Below are 27,895 nucleotides of genomic sequence, written 5' to 3'. Positions count from 1 at the left end.
GTGATACTGGTGTGCAAAATAACAGAAAAGTAAATAAAACAATATGGGGATGGGGTAGGTAGATTGGGTGGGATATTTACAGATGGCCTATGTACAGCTGCAGCGATCGGTTAGCTGCTCAGATAGCTGATGTTTAAAGTTAGTGAGGGAAATATAAGTCTCCAGCTTCAGCGATTTTTGCAATTCATTCCAGTCATTGGCAGCAGAGAACTGGAAGGAAAGGCGGCCAAAAGAGGTGTTGGCTTTGGGGACGACCAGTGAGATATACCTGCTGGAGCGCGTGCTACGGGTGGGTGTTGTTATCATGACCAGTGAGCTTTACCTAGCGTAGACTTATAGATGACCTGGAGCCAGTGCGTCTGGCGACGAATATGTAGCGAGGGCCAGCCGACTTGAGCATACAGGTCGCAGTGGTGGGTGGTATAAGGGGCTTTGGTGACAAAACGGATGGCACTGTGATAGACTGCATCCAGTTTGCTGAGTAGAGTATTGGAAGCTATTTTGTAAATTACATCGCCGAAGTTGAGGATCGGTAGGATAGTCAGTTTTACGAAGGTATGTTTGACAGCATGAGTGAACGAGGCTTTGTTGCGAAATAGGAAGCCGATTCTAGATTTAATTTTGGATTGGAGATGTTTAATATGAGTCTGGAAGGAGAGTTTACAGTCTACAGTCTAAACACCTAGGTATTTGTAGTTGTCCACATATTCTAAGTCAGAACCGTCCAGAGTAGTGATGCTAGTCGGGCGGGCGGGTGCGGGCTGCGAACGGTTGAAAAGCAGGCATTTGATTTTACTAGCATTTAAGAGCAGTTGAAGGCCACGGAAGGAGCTGTTGTATGGCGTTGAAGCTCGTTTGGAGGTTAGTTAGCACAGTGTCCAAATAAGGGCAAGATGTATGCAGAATGGTGTCATCTGCGTAGAGGTGGATCAGGGAATCACTCGCAGCAAGAGCGACATCGTTGATATATACAGAGAAAAGAGTCGGCCCGAGAATTGAACCCTGTGGTACCCCCATAGAGACTGCCAGAGATCCGGACAACAGGCTCTCCGATTTGACACACTGAACTCTGTCTGCGAAGTAGTTAGTGAACCAGGCGAGGCAGTCATTTGAGAAACCAAGGCTGTTGAGTCTGCCGATAAGGATACGGTGATTGACAGAGTCGAAAGCCTTGACTTCGAAAGCATGTCGAAAGCATGTTCAAATACAGGCATGAATGCACAATAAACATATTCAGACAATAATCAATATATTACTAAATATATACACACTTCAGTCAATAGTGTAGGACCCTGCATAAAGCAGGGTAACATTTGTTCTCCCTTGGAATTCAACCACATTACAGATCTCAGTAACACATGATAAGTAGCGCTCCTGAACACTGCTGTGTTTGACACACCTCCTGATGCAGCAGGAACAAAGGATTCACCTCTTCATTCAACGAAGATTACCGGTATGTTTGCAAACAATTTTTTACCTTTAACCTAGCGATTGCATCACCAAAATATTTGCACTTGAAGCATACTAAGACTGAGTAACATAGCGCTACAAACAAATGGCTGGCGCATCCAAAACCAAATTAATGTTGGCGTGAACTCTAACATGCATTTCTCTCTCATTACAGGCGAACATCGGCAGTACTGAAGGACATGGCTAAACACATATTACATTCAATAAATTAATTTGAATTCTCATAAACCCTTAAAGTGTTTCAAATGTCTGGTTACTTATATTAGGCATGTCTTTAGATTGCGAAAGAGATTTTTTGGGCGATCATCACAATTGGGTTTATCATTTTAGGTCATTCAGAGTACATGTCACTGTTTCTCATGTTTAAAGAATTACACAGGGCGCCTTTCCTTCACTGGGCAGGCCATTTAGTTGCATTTACAGAGGCTGGATCTATGCACTTTGGGAGGGAGACGTTGTTCCCCACTTCTATGTTGTTGGTATAAAACCAGAATATAAGTAATTACATTTTTGCGGCCGTTCTCCTGATTTCTTGGTTTGAAAGGAGTGAGCACTGGATTTTTGATGTGGTATTCAGTTCAAAGCCTGACATGCATTGCATTGGAACATTTACAATGCAGTAATTTGTTTGGGCGCTCTGTCATTAGAGGGTTTAAGTCTCTCTCTCTCCCTCACTCTCTCTTTCCATTGTGGGCTACTGCTGCTGCTTAGATATCAGTTGAAGTGAGTCTACATATTTCAGCTTCACACAATAAGGTTGGTATGATCCTGCCAGAATTAGGATCTGCTGGTGAGGCATTGTTCCTTTCCTCGGATTACCTCCAGTCAGGGGAGGCTGAGGAGATGATTGACATGTGTTTTGGACGCTGCTGCTTTCTGCTCTGAGGATGTATTTACATGTAAATATGGTGCAGGTCCAGTGTTTTCATTGGAGAGGTACTGTAGGGAAGAAGTGGTGCTGTGATTCCAGCTGGAGAGCTGCTCTTTTGGCTTAAAGGAAAGATTCACCCATTTTGAATGTTACTATATTTTTTTCTTATCTCTGAGACAAAATATGCATATCAGAGATGCACAAAAACTACACTGAACAAAAATATAAATGCAACATGTAAAGTGTTGGTCCCATGTTTCATGAGCTGAAATAAAAAATCCCAGAAATGTTCCATATGCACCAAAAGCTTATTTCTCTCAAATTGTGTGCACAAATTTGTTTACATTCCTGTTAGTGAATATTTTTCCTTTGCCAAGATAATCCATCCACCTGACAGGTGTGGCATACCAAGAACTTTAAAATGTGCAGTTTTGTCACACAACACAATGCCACGGATGTCTCAAGTTTTGAGGGAGCATGCAATTGGCATGCTGACTGCAGGAATGTCCACCAGACATTTATGCTTCTCTGTTTCCAGAGAATGTAATGTTAATTTCTTACCATAAGCTGCCTCCAATGTTGTTTTAGAGAATTTGGCAGTACGTCCAACCGGCCTCACAACTGCAGACCACGTGTAACCACACCAGCCTAGGACCTCCACATCTGGCTTCTTCACCTGTGGGATCATATATCTTTGACATTGTTGCATGTTGCGATTATATTTTGTTCAGTGTATATATAACATTAAAAATGGGTGACTCTTTCCTTTAATGCTGAGGATCTCCCCTGATGGTCACTGATGAGGTGTCAGTCACCAAGAACAATTAGGGAATAGGATATTAGGAGTTAGAAAGTAGTATGTTAGATTGGTGCCAGGAAAGGTTTCCACTGGTGATAAAGATACACACAAGCACAAAGGTTCTGCATGCCATATGAAGTGTGCCAGAGCACAGAGTATTGCAAGATAGGTGTTGGCAGAGCCCAGAAATGACAGGGTTTTTGGCTGACTCAGAAATGCCTGCCTGGCCTTGAACTACACGCATTCCCAAGATCAGCATTGAAGAGTGACTCCCCTACAAACATCCAAAGAAAAAGTATTGGAAAGAGAACAGGTACTGTATGGAAGGAAAGGCCTCTCCGAAAGAGCCCCCAAAAGAATGTGACAAGAATAGGCAATATGGAGGGCTACAGCAACTGCAAATGTATATTTTCACTGGACTGAAAATACACCAGACGGTTCGTGTATGATCACACTGCTCAGGCTTAGGGCACTTCCGCCTGCCTTAGAACCAGACGAGACGCTTGTGCGGTGAACAAACCTTCTGTGACACCTTATCTGTTTTGATCATACCACCTTGGGTTTAGGAGACAAAGCAGGAGGAAGGGAGGGAACCTACTCCTTCTGTACTTCCTCCCTGGGGAGATTTAACAATGTATTGAGGGTGGCATTAATCTTTACAAGCACAAAATGATTGTGATTTTTCATCTGTCAAAGAGTACGGGGTCAGTGTTGTAACCGGTAGAAGTGGGATCGCTGGGAGACATGCCCTGACACAGACGACTGCTGCTGTTGAAAGGAAGAGCTTTATGTTCACCTGTCATGAAGTTCCTCCTCCTTATCACCTACATGTGTCACTGAATTTATTCACAGAGATGTGTTCACACCGCAAAACCCATCTGTCTTCGCTTCACAGTCGAATCTAATTCAGTTTAACAGAATTTTTATTCCAAGATATTTATTCATTCTTTCTGGAGTGTAGAGTTTGTGGTTGCATTGGAAATGGATTCTGAGAGTGAGTCATGAAAGCCTTGTCCTTGTATGCTCTGTGTGCCATAGTGTAAACTGGAACACTCAGCATGGGGACTATCAGAATGACATATGTATACATACATATGTGAGTCTTCAGAGTTGGTTGGCCCTACATATGCTTCGTACACCGGATATGCCTCTTCTCTGTCTCACCGCAAAATGGATTTGTCAGTTTTATAGGGGATATCTTTAAACACAGACAGGTACAGAGTTTCATGGATCTAAGGGGAAAGACTGCAGCCTTACTAAATCAGAGGCTTATTATGTCAAATAATTCTTAGTCTGTTTTGGTGCAGTCATAGTTCTACTGTTATATGGAAGAATGGTGCCGGAGGGGATGGCTGACGTTTTACGGGCTCTTTAACCAATTGTTCTATTTTGTGTGTTTTTTCACATTGTTTCTCATTTATTTTGTACATAATGTTGACGCTACCGTCTCTTATGACCGAAAAGAGCTTCTGGATATCAGAACAGAGATTACTCACCTCGAACTGGACAAATATTTTTTCTTTAATGAGTCCGCCACAAAGGATACAATGTTGCTCTCAGACAAGGCCCAAATCCTTGTCATTAGCATGAAGAAAATAATTAAATACAGGGGGCGGAGATCAGGGTGCCTTGTGAGAATTTGTCAGTGAGTGGGTAACCCGCCTCTAGTATCCATTCTATTAGCCAACGTGTAATCACTGTATGAGCTTAGTTCAAGACTATCCTACCAACGGGACATTAAAAACTGTAGTATCTTATGTTTCACCGAGTCGTGGCTGAACGACGACATGGATAATATACATTTGCTTGGTTTTTCGTGCATCGGCAGGACAGAACAGCTACGTCTGGTAAAACGAGGGGTGGGGGTGTGTGTCTGTTTGTCAATAACAGCTGGTGCACTTTATTTAACTAGGGAAGTCAGTTAAGAACAAATTCATATTTACAATGACGGCTTACCCTGGCCAAATCCTAACCTGGACAAAGCTGGGCCAATTGTGCGCCGCCCTATGGGACTCCCAATCACGGCCGGTTGTGGTACAGCCTGGAATCGAACCAGGATCTGTAGTGACGCCTCTAGCATTGAGATGCAGTGCCTTAGACTGCTGCACCACTCAGGGGCCCTATTAAGGTAGTCTCGAGGTATTGCTCACCTGAGTTAGAGTACCTCATGATAAGCTGAAGACCACACTATCTCCCAAAAGAGTTTTCATCTATATTTTTCGTAGCCTTCTACTACCACTACAAACCGTCTCTGGCACTAAGACCGCACTCAACGAGCTGTATAAGGCCATAAGCAAACAAGAAAATGTTCATCCAGAAGTGGCACTCATAGTGGCCGGGGACTCTAATGCAGGCAAACTTAAATCTGTTTTACCTCATTTCTACCAGCATGTCACATGTACAACCAAAGGAGAAAAAAATCTAGACCACCTTTAATCCACACAGAAAGACACGTACAAAGCTCTCTCTCGCCTTCTTTCTGAAATCCCGCTTTTCCCTCAGACGAACCATCAAACAGGCAAAGCGTCTATACAGAACTAAGATTGAATCCTACTACTCCGGCTCTGACGCTCATCGGATGTGGCAGGGCTTGGAAACCAAGCTGCGAGCTTCCCAGTGACGCAGGCCTACCAGACAGGTTAAATGCCTTTATGCTCGCTTTGAGGCAAGCAACACTGAATCATGCACGAGAGCATCAGCTGTTCCGGAAGACTGTGTGATCCCGCTCTCCGTAGCTGATGTGAGCAAGACCTTTAAACAGGTCAACATTCACAAGGCTGCGGGGCCAGACGGATTACCAGGACGTGTACTCAGAGCATGGGTGGACCAACTGGCAAGTGCCTTCACTGACATGTTCAACCTCTCCCTGACCGAGTCTGTAATACCTACATGTTTCAAGCAGACCATCACATTCCCTGTGCCCAAGAAAGCGAATGTAACCTGTCTAAATGACTTCCGCCACATAGCCCTCACGTCGGTAGCCATGAAGTGCTTTGAAAGGCTGGTCATGGCTCAAATCAACACCATCTTCCCGGAAACCCTAGACCCACTCCAATTCGCATACCGCCCCAACAGATCCACAGATGATGCAATCTAAATTGCACTCCAAACTGGCCTTTCTCACCTGGACAAAAGGAACACCTATGTGAGAATGCTGTTCATTGACCACAGCTCAGCATTCAACACCATAGTGCCCACAAAGCTCAACATTAAGCTAAGGACCCTGGGACTAAACACCTCCCTCTGCAACTGGATTCTGGACTTCCTGACGGGCTGCCCCCAGGTGGTAAGGGTAGGCAACAACACATCTGCCACGTTGATCCTCAACACGGGGGCCCCTCAGGGGTGCGTGCTTAGGCCCCTCCTTTCTCTCTTTTCACCCACGACTGTGTAATCAAGCACGACTCCAACACCATCATTAAGTTTGCTGACAACACAACGGTGGTAGGACTGATCACCGACAACGATGAGACAGCCTATAGGGAGGTCAGAGACTGACAACAACCTCTCCCTCAACGTGAGCAAGACAAAGGAGATGATCGTGGACTACATGAAAAGGAAGGCCGAACACGCCACCATTCACATCGACTGGGCTGTAGTGGAGCGGGTTGAGAGTTTCAAGTTCCTTGGTGTCCACATCACCAACAAACTACCATGGTCCAAACACACCAAGAAAGTCGTGAAGAGGGCATGCCTTTTTCCCCTCAGGAGACTGAAAAGATTTGGCATGGCTCCCCAGATCCTCATAATCCTCATAGCATCCTGACCGGTTGCATCACCGCCTGGTATGGCAATTGCCCGGCATCCGACCATAATGTGCTACAGGGGGTAGTACATGCAGCCCAGTACATCACTGGGGTCAAGCTTCCTGCCAATCCATTTTATTTATTTATTGAACCTTTATTTAACTAGGCAAGCCAGTTAAGAACAAATTCTTACTTACAATGAAGGCCTATCCGCGCAGCCCTATGGGACTCCCAATCATGGCCGGGTGTGATGCAGCCTGGAGTATACTAGGCGGTGTCAGATAAAGGCACAAAAGTCATAGACTGTTGTCCCTATTACCGCACGGCAAGCAGTACCGGAGCACTAAGTCTAGGTCCAAAAGGCTCCTTAACAGTGTCACGCCCTGGCCTTATTATTCTTTGTTTTCTTTATTATTTTAGTTAGGTCAGGGTGTGACATGGGGAATGTTTATGTTTTGTTGTTTTGGGTGTTTATTTGGTAAAGGGGTTAATGGGTGTAGTATATGGTTTTGGGTTGAGTGTAGATGTTTAGCATTGTCTATGGTGGTTAGTTATCTAGGAGAGTCTATGGTTACCTGAATGAGTTCCCAATTAGAGACAGCTGATTTCGGTTGTCTCTGATTGGGAGCCTTATTTAGGGTAGCCATAGGCTCTCATTGGTTGTGGGTAATTGTCTATGTAAGAACGTTAGTAGCCTGTATGTTTGTGCACAACGTTTGTAGCTTCACGGTCGTTTTGTTGTTTTGGTTGTTTTGTTAAAGTGTTTTTGTGTCGTGTTCATCTTCGTGTTAAAATAAAAGAAGATGGCTTATTTTCCAACTGCTGCATTTTGGTCCGTCAATCCGCCACACGATCGTGACAGAATTACCCACCATAGGACCAAGCGGCATGGAAAGCGGCAACAGGACCTACCTACACAGGATTCATGGACATGGGAGGAGATACTGGATGGTAAGGGGCCGTGGGATCAACCTGGAGAATATCGCCTCCCTCGTGAAGAGCTGGAGGCAGCGAAAGCCGAGAGGAGGCGATATGAGGAGGCAGCACGGAGACAAGGCTGGAAGCCCGTGAGTACAACCCAAAAATTTCTTGGGGGGGGCCTTAAAGGGAGTGTGGCGAAGTCAGGTAGGAAACCTGCGCCTACTCCCTGTACTTACCGTGGAGAGCGAGAGTACGGGCAGACACCGTGTTACGCAGTAGAGCGCACGGTGTCTCCTGTACGCGTGCATAGCCCGGTTCGGTACATTGCAGCTCCACGTATCGGCCGGGCTAGACTGAGCGTTGAGCCATATGTCATGAAGCCGGCCCAACGCATCTGGTCACCAGTGCGTCTCCTCGGGCCGGCGTACATGGCACCAGCCTTACGCATGGTGTCCCCGGTTCGCCTACATAGGCCGGTGCGGGTTATTCCACCTCCCCGCACTGGTCAGGCGACGGGGAGCATAGAACCAGGTAAGGTTGGGCAGGCTCTGCGTTCAAGGGAGCCAGTACGTCTGCACGGTCCGGTATTACCGGCGCCACCTCCCCGCCCCAACCCAGTACCACCAGTGCCTCCTCCACGCACTAGCTATATGGTGCGTGTCTCCAGCCCTTTACCACCAGTGTCTAAACCACGCACCAAGCCTCCTGTGTGTCCCCAGAGTCCTGTGCGTCCTGTTGCTGCTCCCCGCACTAGCCCTGAGATGCGTGTCCCCAGCCCGGTGCCACCAGTCCCGGCACCACGCACCAGGCCTACAGTGCGCCTCAGCCGGCAGGAGTCTGCCGTCTGCACTGCAATGACTGAACTGCCCGTCTGCCAAGCGCCATCTGAGCCATCCGTCTCCCCAGCGCCATCTGAGCCATCCGTCTCCCCAGCGCCATCTGAGCCATCCGTCTGCCATGAGCCTGCAAAGCCGCCCGTCTGCCATGAGCCTGCAAAGCCGCCCGTCTGCCATGAGCCCACTGAGCCGTCCGCCAGACAGGAGCCGCTAGAGCCGCCAGCCAGACAGGAGCCGCTAGAGCCGTCCGTCAGACAGGATCTGCCAGAGCCGCCAACCAGACAGGATCTGCCAGAGCCGCCAACCAGACAGGATCTGCCAGAGCCGCCAACCAGCCATGAGCAGCCAGATCCGTCAGCTAGCCATGAGCAGCCAGATCCGTCAGCTAGCCATGAGCAGCCAGATCCGTCAGCTAGCCATGAGCAGCCAGATCCGTCAGCTAGCCATGAGCAGCCAGATCCGTCAGTTAGCCATGAGCAGCCAGATCCGTCAGCTAGCCATGAGCAGCCAGATCCGTCAGCTAGCCATGAGCAGCCAGATCCGTCAGCTAGCCATGAGCAGCCAGATCCGTCAGCTAGCCATGAGCAGCCAGATCCGTCAGCTAGCCATGAGCAGCCAGATCAGTCAGCCAGCCATGAGCAGCCAGATCAGTTAGCCAGCCATGAGCAGCCAGATCCGTTAGCCAGCCATGAGCAGCCAGATCTGTCAGCCAGCCATGGGCCGTCCCTCAGTCCGGAGCTGCAGTCCCTCAGTCCGGAGCTGCAGTCCCTCAGTCCGGAGCTGCCATTCCTCAGTCCGGAGCTGCCCCTTACCCTGGAGCTGCCCCTTACCCTGGTGCTGCCCCTTACCCTGGTGCTGCCCCTTACCCTGGTGCTGCCCCTTACCCTGGTGCTGCCCCTTATCCTGGTACTGCCCCTTATCCTGGTACTGCCCCTTATCCTGGTACTGTCCCTTACCCTGGTACTGTCCTTTAGTCCGGAACTGCCCCTTGATGCAATGGGGTTAATGTGGAGGGGGGTCGTTTGGAGAAAGCCTAGGAGGTGGTTAGGTACTGTGGTGACGAGGGGACTACGACCAGAGCCGGAGCCGCCACCGTGGAGGGGAGCCCACCCAGACCCTCCCCTAGACTGTGTATGGTGCGCCCGGAGTTCGCGCCTCAAGGGGGGGGTTATGTCACGCCCTGGCCTTATTATTCTTTGTTTTCTTTATTATTTTAGTTAGGTCAGGGTGTGACATGGGGAATGTTTATGTTTTGTTGTTTTGGGTGTTTATTTGGTAAAGGGGTTAATGGGTGTAGTATATGGTTTTGGGTTGAGTGTAGATGTTTAGCATTGTCTATGGTGGTTAGTTATCTAGGAGAGTCTATGGTTACCTGAATGAGTTCCCAATTAGAGACAGCTGATTTCGGTTGTCTCTGATTGGGAGCCTTATTTAGGGTAGCCATAGGCTCTCATTGGTTGTGGGTAATTGTCTATGTAAGAACGTTAGTAGCCTGTATGTTTGTGCACAACGTTTGTAGCTTCACGGTCGTTTTGTTGTTTTGGTTGTTTTGTTAAAGTGTTTTTGTGTCGTGTTCATCTTCGTGTTAAAATAAAAGAAGATGGCTTATTTTCCAACTGCTGCATTTTGGTCCGTCAATCCGCCACACGATCGTGACAAACAGCTTCTACTCCCAAGCCATAAGACAGCTGCACATACAATATATAATGTGCAGAGTACATATCGTACCTCACAAATCCACAAAGGTCAATTACAAAGACATAACTTTAAAAGTATTCAAGGAACTAATGCAGTGTCATGTCAATACTGCTTGGTAATGGGCCGCAACTGATCCGGCCTCCTACTGTGAGACCTGTCCAAATTGCAACAATGAAGCTGCTGGCTAACTTCACTCTTTTTTAAATCAAATTAGCCAGAGAGACGACAGATTGGCCAATTGGCTCATCTTCTTGTTACCCCCCCACTCATCCCCTCTCTGCTTGTGTTAGGTTCCCCTGGGCCACTCCTCTTCTCAGACAGCATACCATGACAAGGCCTTTGGCAGGACTGGCCTTACACCAGCTCACTGGATTATATAATGATGTTTTTCCCCTTCAAGTAGAGCAGGAGAGAGTAGAGCAAATTTTCAGATGTGACCATTGGCTTACTCATTGTCTAGAATAACAGCTGTTTGTTTTTATAATTCAATTTGATTTAAACATTTCTTGTCCATTACTTTTAAGGACCAAGCAGCCCCGGTCTAAAGGTCTTTCCAAATTAGCTAAAAAGACAGATGATGTTATCGAACAAGCTGAGTATGGTTGAATTAGCAAATGGATATGTGAGTTTAGCTCTACATTACAAGCTTATTCAATTAAGGCTGAGCTTTAAAGCAAATAGCGAAATTCTCAGGCCTGAGGAATGCATGTTAACAATTTCCCCCACCTGCTTCCTGGCAGGTCTGTCCTTTTATTTTGATTAAAAGAAAAAAAGACCATGTATTACAATCCCATGCCATGAATCACAGTCTGAGCTCAGGGGTTAGAGCTGCACTGTGCAGGACCGATGCAGTATGAGGTTACACAAAGCAGATCTTATTCCATTTGGACAACTGGTGAGGGCTTCTTGACAGTCAGATATTTTAGGTTTGCGTTGTGCCTTTTTTATTAGATTTTGGGGGGGAATAGGTATGTTGCCATGTGGTAGTACATGTATGTACTTTCAGTTAGTACAGAAGAAACAAAGCAGAAATATTTTCTCAAAGTTCTAGCCATTACAAGAGATTAAGTATCCTTGTTTTAAATCAGGCTATTTTGCATTAGTGGCTTTGAGCAGGAATGAACACTCCCAACCCAAAGTGTTGACAGTGAACACTCCCAACCCTCAGTGTTGACACACTGAGTGTTTTCACACATTGACTCCCTCTATGTTCTCCGTTTGATCGCCATAATATATGGATTCTGTTCCCTCACTGCTAGATTTCAATTCACTAATGACAAAGTGATTGAATGACAGAGAGACTGGTATGTATCTATAATTCAACGTATTGCAATTTGTTTGTTTAACACATGCTAACAAACATCATAGCTAAGTATGCTTCCGGCAGTATGACATGATATCTGACATATGCCAGACTGTGCACAGTGCTATGTAGAACAGTGTTTGTCACATGTATCCAAAATAACAGACGTTATCCCAGTGCAAATGTTTTGTATTGATTCCAAATGGTAGACCGAGGGACCATCTGTAATCTTTTGACTGTTAACAGTTAACACTAAAGTGTGGGATACAACAGAGTCCTCAGCTGTTGAGCCATGACTGGATGTGTTAATGATGGAAGTATATCAGCTGTTGAGCCATGACTGGATGTGTTAATGATGGAAGTATATCAGCTGTTGAGCCATGACTGGATGTGTTAATGATGGAAGTATATCAGCTGTTGAGCCATGACTGGATGTGTTAATGATGGAAGTATATCAGCTGTTGAGCCATGACTGGATGTGTTAATGATGGAAGTATATCAGCTGTTGAGCCATGACTGGATGTGTTAATGATGGAAGTATATCAGCTGTTGAGCCATGACTGGATGTGTTAATGATGGAAGTATATCAGCTGTTGAGCCATGACTGGATGTGTTAATGATGGAAGTATATCAGCTGGCCCTGGGAGAGGACTTAAAAGAGCCCTCTGCACTATCAAGCCAAAGGAGCTGGTACTGAAGCATTTGCCAAAATAATAATTTCTCTTTCATGTAAGATGCACTTTGTCTTCATAAATATGCAGTTTGCCTTTGCAAGCCATTTCACAGCAGATGTGTTTTTGTAGTACGTGTTGTGAAAATGTGTTTTCAATGTTGGACCTCTTTGATGCTAATTTGTTCCATTCATTAAAGTATTGTACCACTTTTGTTGTCACAATCTGTTTATAGATGAAATATGGGAGATTATTTTCAGAAATCAATTATCATGAGTGTACGGACATTAGAGCTGTGTCACACTGGGGACAGCCTTGTTCTCTCTTGTTGTTGTTCTGTTCCCCTGCCTCTCCATAACACATTTACCAGTATTTATTAACCATATCCCCAACCATTAATTTCCTGGTGCACCTCTGGAGGCTGTGCTGAGCCGTGTGCCTAAGTGGGGACACCTCTTGTAAAAACAGCTGAGTAATGTGTGTGTGTGTGTGTGTGTGTGTGTGTGTGTGTGTGTGTGTGTGTGTGTGTGTGTGTGTGTGTGTGTGTGTGTGTGTGTGTGTGTGTGTGTGTGTGTAATGGAGCTCATCTGGGCCAGGACCAGTCCCTTTTTACCAGGGTGATGGGAGGAGGACTTGACCTTGCTAGTTGGGATGAGTGGTTAGAGCATTGGGGCAGTAACCGAAAGGTCACTGGTTTGAATACAGGAGCCGACAAGGTGAAAACTCTGTTGATGTACCCTTGAGCAAGGCATTTAACCCTAATTTGCTTCAGGGGTGCAGTCCTACTATGGCTGACCCTGTAAAAATCTATCCGGTGTATGTGACAATAATATATATATATTTTTTTTGTCATCATGTTCTTATTTTCACTCAACAAGAATATGCTTGTTGACCACGGTTTCCCCATCAACATTTACCGCTCGTCTATTGTCAAGGCAGGCAGGGTGTGTCCAAGGCTGTGGACATGCTGGCCTTTGGTGTCAACATTTTGTGACTGACAACCTGAACATAAAACATACTTATGGCGGCAGAGTAGAAGAGCTTAAGCATTACCGTAACTATCTATCTACTGGTAACAAAGCTGCCCATGTTGACTGATACAGTACGGCCATGAGAGTAAGCAGACATACTTGGGATGGAGGGGAGATTGTGTTTAAATGTTTGTTATATCTGTACAAATCTCTTGTCAAACTGGATTTGTTCAAGGCGCAATGTCATCATAACTATCTTAGACAAGTGTTTATTCGGTTAGGTCAGAAATGGAGACTTCAATGATTCTGTCTCCCTCTCCAACCATTGCATGTTTCATCCAAACAGAGCAAAGGAGTGTTAACTCATATATTATACACACATTACAATGTGTAAATACACAAAACTCCTCAGTGAAAAGATCAATCATTTTGTTCTTTCTCACATATGGACATGGATGCTTTGGTAGTTATATAAAAATACAGAGTACAAATAAGTCTTATTCTTTTCTAATCTTTTGAATCTTATATCTGATTGATGATTAATCGACATGGGGTTTGTTTTCCGAACTATCTGTATGCAGAGGGTTTGCTGAAGGCATTTTGATCTGTTACAGATGAGAGATCTTAATTTGAGCCAGATTGCTACAGCAGAAAAATAATCCTACAGCAACAGGAAATGTGAAATATTATGTGTATTATAATGAATTGAAATTTTTCTTAGGGGTTGATACATTTTGCGTTAGGGCAAATCAAGTATGACATTTTAAAGTGGAAATTACAAACTTAAGAAGCCTTCAGCAACAAAAGAGTGATCAAATTTAAGATCCTACATCTAGCTTTCAATTCCTCTTTCCGGTAAAACAGTCTGTTCCTAGACGTCTGCCAATGAAAACAAAGTGAAAAGTATTGTTATCACTTATCCAACCGATTAGTAAGTTGTTTAATGAGTAATGCTCCCTTTGGCTGTTTTCTGGCTATGACAGATTCCAAGATTCTCTGCTAGGGTTTTAGACAGATTGATTAGTGAGTGGGTGTTGTTGTAGGTGGACAGTTTCCTTTAATATGAGGAGACTTCTATCTTGTTTATACAATATAGTTCCTGCATGTAAAGTCTTTCACATTTTAGCACAGTTGGGCCTGTATGCACATTGACAAAACGAAGGAAGATCCAGTGAATTGGAATGTTTTGGAGTCTGTTTCATGTGCTCTCATACTCATCTTCTCATCTTCAATGTAAAGTTGTTCACCATTCAGATCCATAGTTAGCCATGCAATACATGTTTACTTTGCACATCAAAGAAACTATTCAATTCATTTGAAATGAAAGTCATCTGGAATAAATACAGCATTTAAGCTAGCGTCTTAAGCAAATTGTTCTTCTTACTTTTGATCTCTTATGTTTTGAGAAAAATATATATATTGCGTGAGAAGACAACCAGAAAACATTAAGAAACAATGGTAATTAAAACAGCAAAATGATGACATTTATTGAGAAAACAACTTCTAAGCCAATTCAAACAGACACACAAAAGTGCATATCACAGGTCTTACAGTGTGATTGACAGTCTTCTTACGTATTTTCACTTTTTTTGCTGTACAGATGTTGTTTATTGAGTTGAACAAGGATGTTAGGATATTATTTTCCAATTGTATAATTGTAGCGCTTTGGATGGGTCCATTCATGCAATTCAACTCAAATAAATGACATGTGCTGTGCACTCATTACAGTGAATTTTACTTTCACTGTCCATCCCAGACTCTGATTCGGGTCCAGTAATATCCAAGTCTTGTTGTTTTTGGAGTCCTGACATTAATTACATTGTGCTCAGCAAGTCCCATGCTTGCAGTACCTGGCAGAAAGCTGTGGTTAGGGAAGTTGTTTTCAGGAAACCCTAACACACTTTATACAAAGAAACGGGTCCAAATAGACCACAGAGCACAGCAGCGGGCACAGCGCCACACCATCTCTCACTGATAACAAGTGTTTCAGCTCAGGGCCCTCATGGCTTTCATGGACACAGTGATTGGGATTTTTTAACATCTCTGAAATAAATATTTATGTAACTTTTGGAATGTGAGATTTCCCCAGTTTTGCTTTCTTAAAAGTTGTTCTTATGGCTCATGTAACACACAATGCTCTTAACTTCTTTTCATTCCATGTCAACATTTGGGAGAGAAGCTTCTCAAGCAATGGTCAACTCAAAGTCTCTGTTTGTGTTGTTTGACATAGCCAAAGCTACTGCAACATACAGCAGTATAAACAATGAAAACGACCTTCAGAGACATTTTCCTCAAATCAGTCAAATTCCTGAGTCTTTAAATGATAATTACTCCCAGACCACCTCCTGCTCTAGACTTTTCACAAAGGGTTTGGCATTTCAGATGTTTCACTCTTAATGTGTTCCAGATTTTATATCACTTATTAAAGAGAAACATTTTAAAGTGGAAATTACAAACTTTTGTGCATTCACAAAATGTCCAAAATGAGAAAGTCTGTTTATGTCTCGATACATTATCTTGATACATCTACAATGGTTAGGCATACTGGGTGTCCTCTCAAAACTAAGCCCTCTAATTTCATGAACAGACTATTTTAAAATCATATTTGTCGAGTTTATTGAATTCAGGTCAATAACATGCTGATTCTTTTCATAGCATTTGGGTTCAGCTTGTGTTAGCCACAAACATCCTCAAACTAACTCCAATCATTTACTCCACATGCTTCTACACTATTATATGACTCATGGGTTATCTGTAATTCTGCAATCCAGACTAGGGGAAAGATGAGATGGAAAACCGTAAATACATAGCTTTGAGAACTGATCAGAAGTGGCATACATCTTGTGCCAGGGGTGGAGTGTTTTAAGCTGTAATGTCCTGCATCTGCATCCCCCTATTCTTGTTTGACTCTCTCTATCTGTATGTTCTCTCTCTTTCACATGGATGGAATCACATCAGAATCACATGGAAACAAACGAAAAGAAAGGAAAAAAGGTACAGTAAAAGAAAAACATTCCTACATCTATCCTTAAAGGAAAGGTTCCCACATGTTGAATGTTATATTGCTTTTGTGTATCTCTGAGTGATGTTCTATCGATTCACTGGGTCATTTCATGTTTTATCTGAGTTATAGGCTTTCAAGCAGGCAGAAATCCGGCCAGTATGATGTAGCACTGTGATATAGTCGCTCTCAATACACTGGAAGTTAATAGGAATCCGACTTTTAGATCGCGAAAATGTTTATCATAAATGTCAGATTTCAATACTGGCCGATGTCATAACTCGGGAGGATGTCTTCTCTCGAATGAGCCATTGATCATATTTTTGCAACATTCTTACCTTAAGAAATTTGTAATTTAATGGAGGATCTAGTACATTTTTCCTATTTGTCTGCCTCTCCAGTCCAGGGTACATTGCATGGTGCCGTTGCCAGAGATAGTAGAGAAAGGAGATAGGAATCCAAAGAATGAAGGAACATATAACGCCCCACCCAGCAGACTGTCAACCAATCTCGTTCACGTTGTCATGCTGCGTCACGCGATTGCTAAGCTAATCGTCACGCAATCCTTTCTCAAAGTCAGTGTATATGTCGAGAAACGTGACTATTGTCCTCTAAAATACGTAATGTCATGAATCCAAAACTATACGATATTACAGAGAGCAAGTTAATTATCTTCTAGTTGCACACAATCCCGGATCCGGGAGCACCCTCATCAGTAAAAAAGCTGACTAGCATAGCGCCACAAGTAAATACTAGCATCTAAATATCATGAAATCACAAGTCCAAAACACCAGATGAAAGATACACATCTTGTGAATCCAGCCATCATTTCTGATTTTTTAAATGTTTTACAGGGAAGACACAATATGTATTTCTATTAGCTAACCACGATAGCAAAAGAGCCAACTTTTTTTTCACACCATTTTTTTACTGCATAGGTAGCTATCACAAATTTGACCAAATAAAGATATAAATAGTCACTAACCAAGAAACAACTTCATCAGATGACAGTCTGATAACATATTTATTGTATAGCATATGTTTTGTTCAAAAAATTTGCATATTTCAGGTATAAATCATAGTTTTACATTGCAGCCACCATCACAACTCTCACCAAAGCAACTAGAATAACTACAAAGAGCAACGTGAATTACCTAAATACTCATCATAAAACATTTATGAAAAATACACAGTGTACAGCAAATGAAAGACAAAGATCTTGTGAATCCAGCCAATATTTCAGATTTTGTAAGTGTTTTACAGCGAAAACACAATATAGCATTATATTAGCTTACTACAATAGCCAACCACACAACAGAATTGATTCAAGCCAACAGTAGTGATAACGAATAAACCAGCAAAAGATATTAATTTTTCACTAACCTTCTCAAACTTCTTCAGATGACAGTCCTATAACATCAAATTACACAATACATATATGGTTTGATCGAAAATGTGCAAATTTAGCGGCACAAATCGTGGTTATACAATATGAATAGTAGCCAAACAACAAACAAAATGTCGGGAGAAATCTTGGGAGAGGCACCTAATCTAATCAATAACTAATCATAAACTTGACTAAAAAATACAGGTTGGACAGCAAATGAAAGATACATTAGTACTTAATGCAACCGCTGTGTTAGATTTTTAAAATTAACGTTACTACGACATACAGTGTGCGTTAAAGCGAGACCGCACCGAAATGAATAGCGGAATAATACTTTCACATTTTTCAACAGAACAACAAATTAACATCATAAATAGTTCTTACTATTTGATGAGCTTCCATCAGAATCTTGTGCAAGTTGTCCTCTGTCCAGAATCATCGTTGCTCGGTTGTAGATTGTCGTCTTCAACTTAGGAATTAGCAGCAAACATTAGCTATGTGGCCCAGACGTGTCCAACTATTCATAACGCAGCACTAAGAAAATTACTAAAATCGCAATATACTGATATAAACTGATATAACTCGGTTTAAAATAACTATATTATGATGTTTTTAACACCTATATCGAATAAAATCAGAGACGGATATATCTAAGGCCTATAACGAGAGCTTTTCAGAATGCCATCCTGAGGTCTGCTTTGCGCCATGACGAACGTTGAAAAGAGTGCACCACCCGTTCCAAGAGCCTTTATACTGCCTCAGATCTACCTAGCAACTCCATTCCAATTCTCACAGCTTGCTGACATCTAGGGGAAGGCGTATGAAGTGCATGTCGACCCATAGATTACATGCAGATTTATAAACTGACCCTGGAACAGAGCCCCAGATTTCAGATTTTTCAGTTCCTGACAGGAAGTTTGCTGCAAAAGGAGTTCTGTTTTACTCACAGATATAATTCAAACGGTTTTAGAAACTAGAGAGTGTTTTCTATCCAATAGTAATAATAATATGCATATTGTACGAGCAAGAATTGAGTACGAGGCAGTTTAATTTGGGAACGAATTTTTAAAAAGTGAAAACAGCACCCCCCTATTTAGAAAAGGTTAACTCACATCTCTGAAGAGTTATTTGTAACTTATTTTGTACATAATGTTTCCGACACCGTCTCTTACGACCAAAAAGAGCTTCTGGATATCAGGACAGCAATTTACTCACCTCGTACTGGACAAAGACTTTTTTCTTTAATGAGTCTGACGCGAAAGATTTACTTCAGACACCCGACAAGGCCCAAATCCCTGTCATTCGCATGAAGAAGAGACGGAGATATCGGGGACGTGGGTTGGGGTGCCTTGTAAGGATCTGAACGTTGAGTGAGTAATCCCCCTCTACCATCAGTCCTATTAGCCAATGTGCAATCATTGGACAACAAAATGGATGTGCTCTGATCAAGACTATCCTACCAACGGGACATTAAAAACTGTAATATCTTATGTTTCACTGAGTCGTGGCTGAACGACGACATGGATAACATACAGCTGGCTGGGTTTTTGGTCCATCGGCAAGATAGAACAGCTGCCTCCGGTAAGACAAGGGGTGGCGGTCTGTGTCTATTTGTAAATAACAGCTGGTGCACTAAATCTAATATTAAGGAAGTCTTGAGGTTTTGCTCGCCTGACGTAGAGTATCTCATAATAAGCTGTAGACCACACTATTTACCAACAGAGTTTTCATCTATATTTTTCGTAGCTGTCTATTTACCATCACAAACCGATGCTGGCACTAAGACGGCACTCAACGAGCTGTATAAGGCCATAAGCAAACACGAAAATGCTCATCCAGAGGCGGCGCTCCTAGTGGGCGGGGACTTTAATGCAGGCAAACTTAAATCCGTTTTACCTCATTTCTACCAGCATGTCAAATGTGCAACCAGAGGGGGAAAAAACTTTACACCACCTTTACACCACACACAGAGACATGTACAAAGCTGTCCCTCGCCCTCCATTTCGCAAATCTGAACATAAATCTATCCTCCTGATTCCTGCTTACAAGCAAAGACTAAAGCAGGAAGTACCAGTGACTCGCTCAATAAGGAAGTGGTCAGATGACGCAGATGCTAAGCTACAGGACTGTTTTGCTAGCACAGACTGGAATATGTTCCGGGATTCTTCCGATGGCATTGAGTCACTGGCTTCATCAATAAGTGCATCGAGGACGTCATCCCCACAGTGATCCCCACAGTACATACCCCAACCAGCCATGGATTATAGGCAACATCCGCTATGAGTTAAAGGGTAGAGCTGCCGCTTTCAATGAGCGGGATGCTTATAAGAAATCCTGCTATGCCCTCCGACAAACCATCAAACAGGCAAAGCGTCAGTACAGGACCAAGATTGAATCGTACTACACCGGCTCCAACACTCATCGGATGTGGCAGGGCTTGCAAACTATTACGGACTACAAAGGGAAGCACAGCCGCGAGCTGCCCAGTGACACGGGCCTACGAGACGAGCTAAATTACTTCTATTCTCGCTTCGAGGCAAGCAACACTGAAGCATGCATGCAAGCATCAGCTGTTCCAGACGATTGAATGATCACGCTCTCCGTAGCTGATGTGAGTAAGACGTTTAAACAGGCCAACATTCACAAGGCTGCAGGGCCAGAAGGATTACCAGGACCTGTACTCCCAGCATGCGCTGACCAACTGACAAGTGTCTTCACTGACATGTTCAACCTATCCCTGACCGAGTCTGTAATACCAATATCTTTCAAGCAGACCACAATAGTCCCTGTGCCCAAGAACACAGAGCTAAACTGCCTAAATGACTACCGACCCGTAGCACTCACATCTGTAGCCATGAAGTGCTTTGAAAGGCTGGCCATGGCTCACATCAACACCATTATCCCAGAAACACTAGACCCACTCCAATTTTCATACCACCCCAACAGATCCACAGATGATGCAATCTCTATTGCACTCCACACTGCCCTTTCCCACCTGGACAAAAGGAACCTACGGGAGAATGCTGTTCATTGTTTACAGCTCAGCGTTCAACACCAAAGCTCATCACTAAGCTAAGGACCCTGGGACTAAGGGCGTGCTCAGACCCCTCCTGTACTTCTTGTTCACCCATCACTGCATGGTCAAGCACGACTCCAACATCATAATTAAGTTTGCCGATGACACAACAGTGGTAGTGGACTGATCACCAACAACAATGAGACAGCATATATGGAGGAGGTCAGAGACCTGGCAGTGTGGTGCCAGGATAACAATCTCTCCTTCAATGTGATCAAGACAAAGGAGATGATTGTGGACTACAGAAAAAGGAGGACCGAGCCCGCCCTCATTCTCATCGGCGGGGCTGTAGTGGAGCAGGTTGAGAGCTTCAATTTCCTTGGTGTCTACATCACCAACAAACTATCATGGTCCAAACACACCAGATACTGACTGTTACTTTTGATTTTGACACCTCTTTGTTCAGGGACACATTATTCCATTTCTGTTAGTCACGTCTGTGGAACTTGTTCAGTTTATGTCTCAGTTATTGAATCTTGTTATGTTCATACAAATATTTACACATGTTAAGTTTGATGAAAATAAACGCTGTTGACAGTGAGAGGGTGTTTCTTTTTTTGCTGAGTTTATTAGTGTTATTTAACACTGTAAATTAAAGGAATGAGTGGTTTTGGGTGGATCTTTCCTTTAAGTGAACGCTTCCATTGCTACAGGTGATGGTGCAGTGCTGATGAGGTTATTTGTATTTTCTTTCATGTCATAGTACCCACGAATTCAGATTTTACTTTTTAGGTAAGAAGGGCCCTCCGGGTGCACCTGGCCCCCTAGGCCCTCCAGGGCCACAGGGGCCACCTGGTATTCCTGGCATTCCAGGCATCCCTGGAAACAACGCCATGGGCCCCTCAGGACCACCCGGACCTCCAGGCCCTGCTGGACCCCCAGGGCCACAGGGACCCCCTGGTCTTCAAGGACCCTCAGGTACCTCCACACTTTCATTCCATTTGGCCCAAATCCTGATTTATTTGTGTTGTTCAACCTTTCATTAAAAAAAACTGACACAATAATTGTTTTCTAATCTACAGGGGGCAGAGTCAGAGATAGCCAGGTGTGTTACTCTTTCAATTTTTTATGATTTATTTTATGTATGTCCATTTTTCCACAAATGAATTATTTATTGTTGTGTTACAGCCTGCTGTGGTACATCTCCAAGGCCAGGAAACAACAATACAGGTCAAGGAAGGTAAGAGTTAAATTTTAGATCCTCTCGTCCTCACATCCCTGAATTACTCAAATAAACGCAAATTTACAGTCAGAAATATTTTTCAAGAAGTCTATTATTTGTTATTAGTTTCTCTTAGAATAGATCGGAATAAGTTAAGACATGAAGTCACTGCAGGAGACATACACATACACATTGTATTTACTGCAGTTTATTTTTTGCCTGTCTATAATTGTATGGCAATGACGGATGTTGAGTGACTGCCCTTTTCTCACGCTGAGATCTTTCAGAAGGCGTACTGAGAAACTGGAAAATGATATCCATGCATCACAAGGTGTTCAAGATGCACTCGAGATCTGGGGAGCTGGAGGTGTTGGTAGATGGCACCTACTTCATCTATAGTCAGGTAGAAGTGAGTACGGTCTTAGGCCTAACTCTTCCTATCGCCTGCATGTCACTCATCCTTTCTCTCTGCAGTCCCAGTGAATTATGATCTCAAAGGTTAGTAAGGTCAAAAAATCTAAATTGGCTGTGGTAAGGCTGACTATACTAGGCATAATCTATAATGAATCCTTAGCATTGAGTCTAAACTTTATTATTGACAGAAATCCAAATTAGATTTCCCCATGAAATTACTTATATTAAATAGCAATTATCTGGATTACTGTAGGCTACATTTCTCAGAACACATATGGTTGATTTTGACTGTGCTTTTGGCTGCATAGGGAAATGTCTGGATGAGTGAAGTGAATGTATTGTATGCCCTTCAAACTGAACCACATTGTACAAAGTGACTCATATGCTGTGGTAATTTTTGCCCAGTTTGCCTGCTATATCTCATGATTGGAAATAAATTCAGTTAAATAAGTACGGTAGTCTCATTATCTGTATTCTCATATTTGTGTTATTTCCTCAGAATTTAAAATAATATGTTTGGCATGTTTGTGCACACATAAATTTGCCTACCAGGTTTACTACCTGAACTTCACTGACATTGCTAGCTATGAGGTGATGGTGGACAAGACGCCGTTCCTGCGCTGTACGCGGAGCATTGAGACGGGACAGCGCAAGTTCAACACCTGCTATACGGCTGGGGTGTGTCTGTTGCGTGCCCGGCAGAAGATCTCCATCAAGATGGTGTACGAGGACACCTCCATCAGTATGACCAACCACACCACCTTCTTGGGGAGCATCCGCCTCGGGGATGCCCCCCTGGCCAGCCACTCCTGAAGAGGCAGGCCTACCAACCTGTTTGTCAAGCCACAACCCACCCCTCTACCAGCATATCCACTTATGGTCCGGGGGAGGCTCCTCCCATTCTACTTTTCCTCTACAACCATCACCACCACCTATCACATATCAACCAATAGGAGATGAGGATAACCACCTACTCCAGAGATGACATCATGTACAGTACTAAAGTATCTGCCCTCAGCCTGGGCCAGGCCCGCCCCTTCAGGCTACTACTGAGCTGATAAGCCCCACCCTCCCTTATAATAGTGGGATGACCTGGTGTAATGATATTAACCGCTGCCTGTTATCTTTTAATGGAAGATTGCTTCCACAGAGCGATGAGGACTAAGACCTTCGGAGGTGATGATGGACAAATATGCACCCAACGTGTCTTAGCATTAAGAAAGGGAGGAGTTGTTAGAAGAAAAAATACATTAGACTTTACTTTTAGAATTGTGCATTTATAGATAATAACTTGGTTTCCCTGGTCATGACATGCTTGAGAAACCAAGGTTGACAGGAGTCAGTCATGTCTCCACTGAAAGAACTGTCTGTTAGTTAGACAACATAGGTACATACTGTAAAAGTTTTTGAAAACAGTATAGAAATACAATGTGTGGAAGTTGTCTGATGAAATTAACATTTATAGCTGAAACAAAAACATTTCTCTGTTAGAATGTGCACTGGTTAAAGCATCTCTCTCTCTCTCTCTCTCTCTCTCTCTCTCTCTCTCTCTCTCTCTCTCTCTCTCTCTCTCTCTCTCTCTCTCTCTCATAATAAAAAGGTCAGTATGAATGTTTCTTTTTTATTTGAAATTAAGTTGTTTGTCAAATATGGAATCACTTGGAATAATACTGTAGATTAAATGTTTTATTTTTCCAAATTACTAATAGCATGACCTGAAATGCTATTCATAATTTTACTATGTTGACCGGTCATGATCACAATACTTTTCTGGATGGGGTTATATTTCCTTTCTTTATTTAGTTCTGCTTTGGTTTGTTTGAAATAACTAATTCACTTGTCATTCCCTTTGAGCTGAACCAGTCATGTCCTGTTTCTGGAAGGCCATTTGTGTTTCAGTTTTTCTCAGAAGAATTCTGTCTTTCCATATACATAGGCAGCTTGACGCTTTTGTAAATATCACACACAGTCAAAATATTTTTCGGCATATAACTCCTTCTCATGTTCATGTTTATATGTGAGTGAACACATTAGTCTTTAAGGAATAATTTAAGGGCACAGAGTATCTGTCAACGTGCAGTTTCTGGATGTTTATGAAACTGCTCTGCACTGTGCATGTACTGTTATTATTACACGGTTTGGTCGATCACCATGCAGTCAACCTTCTGGAAAATTGGTGACAAAAGCAGAATCTGGTCCAGTTGTTTTGAAAAAGTTTCAAAACAGTTACGGAAGGAACAATAGATGAAGAGTTTCATTCCAAACACTATATATACATTTTCAGAAATGTTGGTAAATTAGTTTTTATTGTTTAGATAACTTATGAAAGAGATTGTTGTGTTTTCACCATCTAATCTTGGCATGGGGTTGTTCGATGAGAGACATATATTTGTTTAAAATCTATCACTTGATGGTTTAATTTCAGAGAGACAAATAATCATGTTTTGTTGCAAAACGCTATATATCCGCCTCACTCTCAGAGAAGTACAGTACCAATCAAAAGTTTGGACACACCTACTCATTCAAGGGTTTTTCTTTATTTTTACTATTTTCTACATTGTAGAATAATAGTGAAGACATCAAAACTATGAAATAGCACATGGAATCACGTAATAAACAAAAAAGTGTTAAACAAATCAAAATATATTTTTTATTTTAGATTCTTCAAAGTAGCCACCCTTCCACACATGCGGAGATCATCCGTTCAACTACTCTGCGTCTCACAAAGACAACGGTTGGAACCAGAAATCTCAAATGTGGACTCATCAGACCAAAGGACAGATTTCCACTGGTCTAATGTCCATTGCTCGTGTTTCTCGGCCCAAGCAAGTCTATTCTTCTTCATGTTGGTGTCCCTTAGTAGTGGTTTCTTTGCAGCAATTTGACCATGAGAGACAGTTTCATCATAGCGCTTGATGGTTTTTGCGACTGCACTTGAAGAAACTTTAAAAGTTATTGAAAATTTCCGGATTGACTGACCTTCATGTCTTAAAGTAATGATGGACAGTCATTTCTCTTTGCTTATTTGAGCTGTTCTTGCCATAATATGAACTTGGTCTTTTACCAAATAGGGCTATCTTCTGTATACCACCCCTACCTTGTCACAACACAACTGATTGGCTCAAACGCATTAAGAAGGAAAGAAATTCCACAAATTAACTTTTAACAAGGCACCTAACTTGTAATGCATTCCAGGTGACTACCTCATGAAGTTGGTTGAGAGAATCACAAGATTGTTTAAAGCTGTCATCAAGGCAAAAGGTGGCTACTTTGAAGAATTTAAAATATAAAATTGATTTAGATTTGTTTAACACTTTTTGGTTTACTTCGTGATTCCATATGTGTTATTTCATAGTTTTGATGTCTTCACTATTATTCTACGATGTAGAAAATGGTCAAATAAAGAAAAACCTTTGAATGAGTAGGTGTGTGCAAACTTTTGACTGGTACTGTAAGTAGTACTGCTAGGTTTTACACAGTCAAATGTGACAAATAACTACATTTATAATAAAGAACTGTACACATTATATATTTGTGACATCCATATTTAAATGTTTTTTTTTTTTTTTAAATGAACCAATACAGGAGTAGAGAGCAATAGTAAAGGCGTCTTTTTGTAGGCACTAACTCCACCAGGGTTTTTGGATAAACACTGATAATAAGGTCTGTAGTAAACACAGGCTTAGGATATCTTATACGTTTTGTTCTATGGGATCATCTTCATCAGCTAATGTCACTTTTTGTGAATTTTTTTGCCTTTTTGTCATTTAAAAAGCACATAAAGGCTTCATAATTCATAAAGGTCATGTGACTGACATTATCTCATAGAACAAAATGTATAAGATCTCCTAAGCCTGTGTTAACCTCAGACCTTATTTTCAGTGTTCATCCCAAAACATTATTCTTTCCCCATTAATTTTCCCCATAGGAATGGCTGACTGAACCAGATGTAACTCATTTCCAATTTTTAGGACTACGTGCTGGCAAGCTTTATATGAGATCTGTATGTAAAATATTTATATTTGACATGTTAGTCATTAGCGGATGCTATTATCCTGAGCAATTCACAGTTAGTGCATTCATCTTAAGATAGCTAGGTGAGACAACCACATATCACAGTCAAATGTACAAGATATGAACATTCCATTTTGGCTTAACAATGTATATATAGCATTTTGCAAAAAAAAAACTTTTTAATCTAAAATCTATTCATAAAAAACCTGAGAACAGGTATATTTTACACACACATGAAGGTACCCATAAGCAATCACTTCTGATGAAAAAGTACAAATGTGAAAAATTGGTGGATATAGCGTTTTGGAACCGAAACTCTTCATATATTAAACCATTTACCAAAGGAAGTTCAAACATATTACTTTTCAAGTTATTATGGTAATTCTACATTATCCAGTAGCCTAATTTCCGCAGTAAGAGTTGGTATAAAACATTACAACTTGCAGTTTACAAACATGCCCAAAAAGGACAGTGAGCCATGGTGTTGTAGTATTACGTATTATTAGTACTTTGGTTCAATTCAGTGCTTAGAATGGTTAATTCTCCAATTCATGCTTTGCGATTAAATTCAATGCCTTTGTCAAGTTGAGTCAAGATAGAATTGGCCCAAACTCTGGTAGCTATATGTCCCTTAAATAAAACTTTGTTTAGTTGAAGTGTACATTGTGGTTTGTGTTGGAATATGCATTATTTGGATTGTTTGTAGGTAAATAGGATATATTTGTTTCCCTGCTTTGTTGAATATAATGTACATTTGTATACTCTGTTGTGATTGTAAATATGTATAGAAAATATAATTCTGTTTTTGTAAATTGAATTGATTTATAATATTAAATTGTATTAAATTCACACTTGTTATATGATATATTTTTTAACAATGCATATGGCAGCCAAAAGTTCCATTAAAACCATAGTCTTCTCCAGTATTGACATACTGAGGTATATATTGCCTCTTTTGAAAATAGAGCAAATATACTGTATGTAGCTTGCTGCAAGCTTCTGTTTGCAGGTTTGATGCAGGCTAAAATGCTGTTTGCTTTCCACCCATGGGGGCCATGGACATACTAAGAGTGACTGTGTAAGCGTAACCTCAATCAACCAGCTTTACCCACCATACAGGTATTCACCTTCATACATGTAGTTATGAAAATAAGACAATATTATTGGCCTACCATTACATAAAGTACAATATCAATGTCCATCATTACAAGTCCTCTGGGAACACGTACACCTAAAAAGGGGTTCTGACTAGGTAGAATACAGCTACGACCTGAAGTTAGGATATTTAACATGGCAGGTTAGGATAATTAGGTTAGGGATAGGAAATGGGATAAGGTTAGCTAAAATGCTAAACCCTAAAAAGGGCCCAGCTAGCAACAAGCTGTATGTAAAGGCCTGGTTACACCTTGCATTAACATGTGGTTTTTGTCACCTGTCAAGATGATCCAATCAGTATCTGATTGAGACAGTAGATGTGGATTCCATGGCATCATCCTGCTCCACCAGTACAAGAAAATCAAACCTATCTTGTCTTTCCACAGAGCTAGACTGGGCT

The 27,895-nt window shown here is 42.3% G+C and overlaps 1 protein-coding gene across 2 annotated transcripts in view; it reads left to right on the top strand.

The window, feature by feature from the left end:
- LOC129815662 (ectodysplasin-A-like) overlaps positions 1 to 27,189 on the top strand; it is a 75,822-nt gene extending 48,633 nt beyond the window's left edge. Inside the window, exons 3-8 of one of the 2 annotated variants that reach the window (XM_055869671.1) lie at positions 16,245 to 16,280; positions 21,483 to 21,668; positions 21,773 to 21,795; positions 21,879 to 21,930; positions 22,200 to 22,321; positions 22,879 to 27,189. In XM_055869671.1, the coding sequence (XP_055725646.1) occupies positions 16,245 to 16,280; positions 21,483 to 21,668; positions 21,773 to 21,795; positions 21,879 to 21,930; positions 22,200 to 22,321; positions 22,879 to 23,139 (680 nt within the window). In that variant the 3' untranslated portion in view covers positions 23,140 to 27,189. Of the gene's footprint in view, positions 1 to 16,244; positions 16,281 to 21,482; positions 21,669 to 21,772; positions 21,796 to 21,878; positions 21,931 to 22,190; positions 22,322 to 22,878 lie in introns of both variants that reach the window. The other variant, XM_055869665.1, reaches the window with a different exon arrangement.
- The last annotated feature ends 706 nt before the right edge of the window (positions 27,190 to 27,895 follow it).

This window comes from Salvelinus fontinalis, chromosome 2 (genome assembly GCF_029448725.1).
Source record: "Salvelinus fontinalis isolate EN_2023a chromosome 2, ASM2944872v1, whole genome shotgun sequence".
Taxonomy (NCBI): Eukaryota; Metazoa; Chordata; class Actinopteri; order Salmoniformes; family Salmonidae; genus Salvelinus; species Salvelinus fontinalis.
This window is presented reverse-complemented; position numbering and strand designations above follow the sequence as displayed.